At 38.0% G+C, this 5,262-nt stretch overlaps 2 protein-coding genes across 3 annotated transcripts in view; one reads left to right on the top strand and one right to left on the bottom strand.

The window, feature by feature from the left end:
* dok7b (docking protein 7b) overlaps window positions 1-3,013 on the top strand; it is a 29,982-nt gene extending 26,969 nt beyond the window's left edge. For both annotated transcript variants that reach the window (XM_014018102.1, XM_014018101.1), the window contains exons 9-12: window positions 1,176-1,230; window positions 1,465-1,596; window positions 1,693-1,914; window positions 2,544-3,013. In XM_014018102.1, coding sequence (XP_013873556.1) covers window positions 1,176-1,230; window positions 1,465-1,596; window positions 1,693-1,914; window positions 2,544-2,683 — 549 coding nt within the window. In that variant the 3' untranslated portion in view covers window positions 2,684-3,013. The remainder of the gene's footprint in view (window positions 1-1,175; window positions 1,231-1,464; window positions 1,597-1,692; window positions 1,915-2,543) is intronic.
* Window positions 3,014-4,313: 1,300 nt separating this feature from the next.
* Window positions 4,314-5,262, bottom strand: part of lrpap1 (low density lipoprotein receptor-related protein associated protein 1) — a gene marked incomplete at its 5' end in the record, with an annotated part of 11,505 nt that continues 10,556 nt past the window's right edge. Inside the window, 1 exon segment of the mRNA XM_014018103.1 lies at window positions 4,314-4,887. Coding sequence (XP_013873557.1) covers window positions 4,819-4,887 — 69 coding nt within the window. The 3' untranslated portion in view covers window positions 4,314-4,818.

Genomic DNA, 5,262 nt, shown 5'->3' with positions numbered 1-5,262 from the left:
GTGTGTGTGTGTGTGTGTGTGTGTGTGTGTGTGTGTGTGTGTGTGTGTGTGTGTGCAGGATGTGTGAAGATGAGAGAGCAAAGGGTGACAGACAGAAGTACACGAGTGGTGCTGAAGCTAATAGAAGCTCTGAGTCCTGCTGCATGAAACACAAATGATAGTTCTTCACATCATTCTGGAAGTGTCGGTGTTTTACTGGAGGCAAATAAAAAGCCACCCTGACACTGGTAGTATCACGTCTGCTGAGATAAACTACATGACAGTTACTAACGCCCAGCTGCTTGGCTTATTAGCAGCTGTGAGGAGGAGAGAATGGCCCGGTTGGCTCACTGTCATTTCTCAAGTCAGAGGCAGACGCCCTTTTGTCTCATGTCTGCCTCTTCTGTCTTCACCTCTTTTCTCAAGCCTTTCTGTGTGCATCAGGGCTAAACTACTCCGGGGGCCACAGTTACTGCAGGAAACGGCTCAGGGGCCGAACATCTAGCATATAAGTCATTATGTAAATAAACCAAGTATTACAAAGATCTGTTACCTTTAAAATAGTTTATTTTGCTGCATTTAATCATAAATACAACAGACAGAACACTATGTAATAAAAGTAGTGATAATAAAACCATATCAAAAACAAAAAGAACACATTATGCCTCTTATTTAACACAAATAATATTTTGACATCTCCGACTTGCCAACCTTTTAAACCAGTTTTATTTTTACTTTCATAGTTTTATCTTCAACTGCTTGTAGTTTTAACCATCTTAGATTTTCATAGAATTGGTTTAAACCAGCTTCTAGCCAAGATTCTGATGTTTCTGTAGATATTACACGTCTACGTCTAACTAAAATAATTTAAAGTAATTAAAGTAGAAGAGCGGGGTGGTTGGGATGAACGAACCAATCGGCAGGCCAAACTTTGGCTGTCAGATGAATAGCCCTGGTGTCCCTGTTACCTTCAAATAGCCAGTACCAGGATAGGACTAATCGTTGTGCAGAAGAAGCGATTGCTTCTGACTTTAAAAACTGTTATAACCCAATTAATTTTACATACTCATTTAAAATTTTATATATTTGTATAAAGAACTTAATCCAATAAAATACTTTGTTAGTAACTCATTTGTATTTGTTGTATTATGGTTACATAAAATCAAGTGTTTAAAATGTTTTTTCCTTTATTTTAGGCTGAAAGCTCTTCATTCTCAGATTTTTCTGCAACCTTTACTCCAGCTACACAAAGTGAGTTTGTAAACGTTTGAATTCTACAAAACAATGCATTCAGACCTCTGTTAATCATTTTCTGCACATTATTCTAATATTGCTAAAGACAGAGTAAAGTGTTTGTAGATTCATCAATTCATAACAAATCAGTCAAATAACAAATACTTATGCTGATAAACTCACACGTTATTGCTTGAATAAATGATTTGTTGTTTTGCTAAAAGTTTGACAGTTTAAAACATGTGTTCTCAGAGCTGTGTGTGAGAGAGAAACTCTGTGAAGGTGAGGATGCTGGGAAACTAGGCAGCCTGAGCAGAACGCTGCTGTCTTCACCGCCCTCTGCTCCTCCTCCTCCTCCGGTTGTGTTCAGGCTGCCATCGGCAGGTGGGAGGAAAAAACAAATCATGTCATGTTGTCCTTATGTTTTTGAAACAAAAAGTGATTTTTTTTTAATTTATTGAAAAATATTTATCTCCACAGCTACGTTCCTGTCTGCCTTTGAAGCTCGTCGGCTCACTTCCACTCAGAACGAGCCTCGTGGTGGAAGAAATGTAAATTATGTGAATATCCCCCTTGGCCTCCAAAAAGCTCTGACTGCAGGGCTCCTGTACACGGAGCTGGACCTGCAGAGACACGCTTCAGCTCCGGTGTCCAGTTCTTACAGCGTCGTGGGAGGCGACTCCCTGCAGCTCTACAAACCTGGTAAGACGAGTGGAAATAGACAAAAAAAAGCATTTTTCTGTGTTTTCCAGGCTTTTGGCTCAGCCTCTCCCACCTTCATCCTTTAATGAATGTGAAACACGTGACTGGATTCATCAGGGATCGTTAGTAAATGTCAGGCTGGAGACAGCAGAAGTGAAATATGAAACATCTGTTTCTTTATGCAGCTGCTGCTTGATTTATTCACTTTTCTTTCTGCTCCACTGCTATCCTCAAAGCTGCCTGCATGTTCTTATCATTAAGTCAAAATAAACCAGCATTGAAACCAACTTATTCATTCGTTAATGTAGATTATGGCATATACAGAATTAAAAAAAGTTATTTGAAACATTTAATTTGTTTTTGTTTCAGTGCCTAATTTAAATAAAAATAGACGTTTGCAAAGTTAAAATAAAGCAATTTATTACAGTGAAAAGGCAATTTACAACAGTTGAAACTTGATAAAATGCAAAGACGTGATTAGAAAAAGCAACATTTAATTACATGTGATAAAAAAGATGAACAACAAAACATTTCTAATCAGTTTTCTGAATCTCAGTTTAACAGATCACAGCAGGTTTTTTTTACTACTCTGTCAGGAAAATATATAAAATCTCCCCATTCCCCCCCAGCAGAAGCGGACTCCATCAGGTACGCCCACCTCGACATGGCTGCCATGGAAACAGCTCAGAGAGTGAGGGCGGAGCCTGTTCAGGGCAGGAAGGACAGGCTGACTCAGCTGGAGAGCAGGTGGCGAGGGCCACCCAACTGACTCTGCCACACCGAACTGGACGATCCTTCAGAGGAGGTTTCACTGCAGGCTCTGTCCTCCTGTTAGCTCACAGATCACTGCTGCACTTAAACACACACACAGTTTTACCAGGACACACAAGGTCCTGCAACAATCCATTCCACTGAAACTGAAACACAGGACTGTGGGAGGTCTTTGTGCTGCTGTCGTCTAACTTGTTAGAGAACGTTTGACTTCACTAGTGTTTTCCAGCTGTTCACTCCTGAAATGCATGGCACTTACAAATGTTGAGTTAGGAATTTTAAAGAAATGTTTTTATTTGTTCAGATCATTAAAAAAATATTCATACCACGTTTTGTTGTTACAACCACAAACTTCAAAATAATAATTACTCACGATTTTATGTCATAGACCAGTGGTCTGCAACCTTTGTGATCAACAGAGCCATTTCTGCTACTTGACGTACCAATAAAACATGTCCAGAGCCACAAAACAAGCTACAAATGTCATTATCAACTGGTGGTCCATGGGCCTTCTTGAGGCCTTTTCGGGAACCTTTACAGCCATTGGAGGTGACATTATAAAACTAAAAAATGTATTGTGAATTTTATTATTTACTATTAGTTTTACATATCAGGACAAATGAAAATATATTCATTAAACAAGGAACATGCTGTTTATAATTTATACTGAATTTCATAAAAAACTAGTAAAACTGAACTATTCAGGCATATTATGTAGTCTTTAACTTATTCAAAGTTAATTCTGATGGATTTGAGAGAAAGATCATAAAAATAAGTTGTCTTATTTAAATGCACAACAGGCTAGCATGAGCTAATCAACATGTTTTAATTTTTGCATTAGTACTGATCACACATTTGCATACAAATTGAATTCCGTTGTGGGTATAAAAAACTAACAAAATATTATTCTGTTATGTTTGGCCACATTTTCAAAGATCCACTGCAGAGAGACCAAAGAGCTGCAGGTTGCAGACCCCTGTCATAGACCAACAAAGCAGTGTGTAATTCTGTAAGCTGAATGAAGATGACAAAGCCGAGAACCACAGTGACAAGACATTCTGGAGACTCCCTCATGAATGTTCGCCAACATATGGAGCTGTAACGATGCATTTACTGACAGCCAGTGTTTAGGGTTACAGCAGGATCTGATCTCACAATGAGATTAAGCCCTCCTGGATGCACTGACACCTTACAGAGCCACCACTCACCCAGCTATCATTCCACATCAGAGCAAAGCTTTCGATTGAAATAAGCAGCTTAGAGTTAGATCCCCCTGTGCAAATTGCATTAATCAAAGCCCATGTGGCCCGAGCAGGACATGGCTGACTAATCAGCCAGCCAGCAACATTATTTATCACAGCAATCAATGCTTCTGCTGCTGGTCTGAGAGGACAGGAACTGATGAATGGAAAAGCACAATATGTGTTTCAATTTCTCTCTTCCTTCCTAACATTATTTGGACGAATTGTTCAATATTTGACACAAATTTGTTTTGCTGGCCTCACTTCTCTGCCTATTATCTCTGAGGAGGGAGAAAAAAACATGAGGGATGAGTTAAGAAAATGTAACATTGTACCAGAAAAAAGCTTTTTAATGTCACCAGAGATTTCTTTCCTCTAGAAAACCTGTAAGTATGGATTTATTTTATTTTGTTAAACCAAAACAGGAAGCATACTTTTAAACAATATTTTTTAAAGCATTAACGTAAGCTGTATATTCTCCTCGTAAAGTCAAAATTGTGATTTAATGTAGGGGATTTTAAGTTTCCTTTTCTTCTCTCCTAAAATACAAATGTATTCAGACAGTTGTAGCATCGCTGCAGTATTTCAGCTAACACACAACATGAGAGCAGCCTGTGTGATTTTGTATTTATTTGCATTTAGTGATAAACTGCTGCTCAGAAGCTAAACCACGTGTTCTTATTTCAGATTCCACACAGACATAATTAGGCTAAACGATTTGTGATAAACACAGTTCAGGGTTTTTACTGTATAAAAAAAACTAAATCTTCCATAAACACAGATTTTTTTCTTACAGACAGTAGTTGAAAAGGAATGGTTGTATTCAGCTCAGGTTGTGTAGCTTCAGAGTTTGTTGTGTTCTCAGCCTTGTCGCCATCAGGAGCCGAACCTCTCAGAGCTCATTGTGCTGCAGACCTTGGCGAGAGATCTTATTGGCCAGGTCCTGCAGGTGTTTCTTCATCTGAAATCCAACGATAGGAAGCAGATGTGATCACAACGTGTTAGAAATGCATATCTGCTCTGGCAGCTTGTTTCCTGTGGTACACTGAAAAGTTCTGTTAGTGATTTACTGAAGTCTGGGTTCTATATATGTTTTTGTAATATGTTAACAGATTAACTTGGTTTTGTATTAAAAAAATAAAGATTGTGGTTTAAAAACAAAAGTCAGTGTGAGAGTTTAAGTTTTCTAATGTTCAGTGTGAATTGCATGTAGATGTATATTTAGGTTTATGAATATATTCTGGTATTTCATAATTTAGTAGGTAAACAAACTGTTGTTTTAGTCTTTATGAAATTGTAACTTAGAATAAGGAAAAACAAGAACATATATATATAT

This window comes from Austrofundulus limnaeus, unplaced genomic scaffold, assembly GCF_001266775.1.
Source record: "Austrofundulus limnaeus strain Quisiro unplaced genomic scaffold, Austrofundulus_limnaeus-1.0 Scaffold183, whole genome shotgun sequence".
Classification (NCBI taxonomy): Eukaryota; Metazoa; Chordata; class Actinopteri; order Cyprinodontiformes; family Rivulidae; genus Austrofundulus; species Austrofundulus limnaeus.
This window is presented reverse-complemented; position numbering and strand designations above follow the sequence as displayed.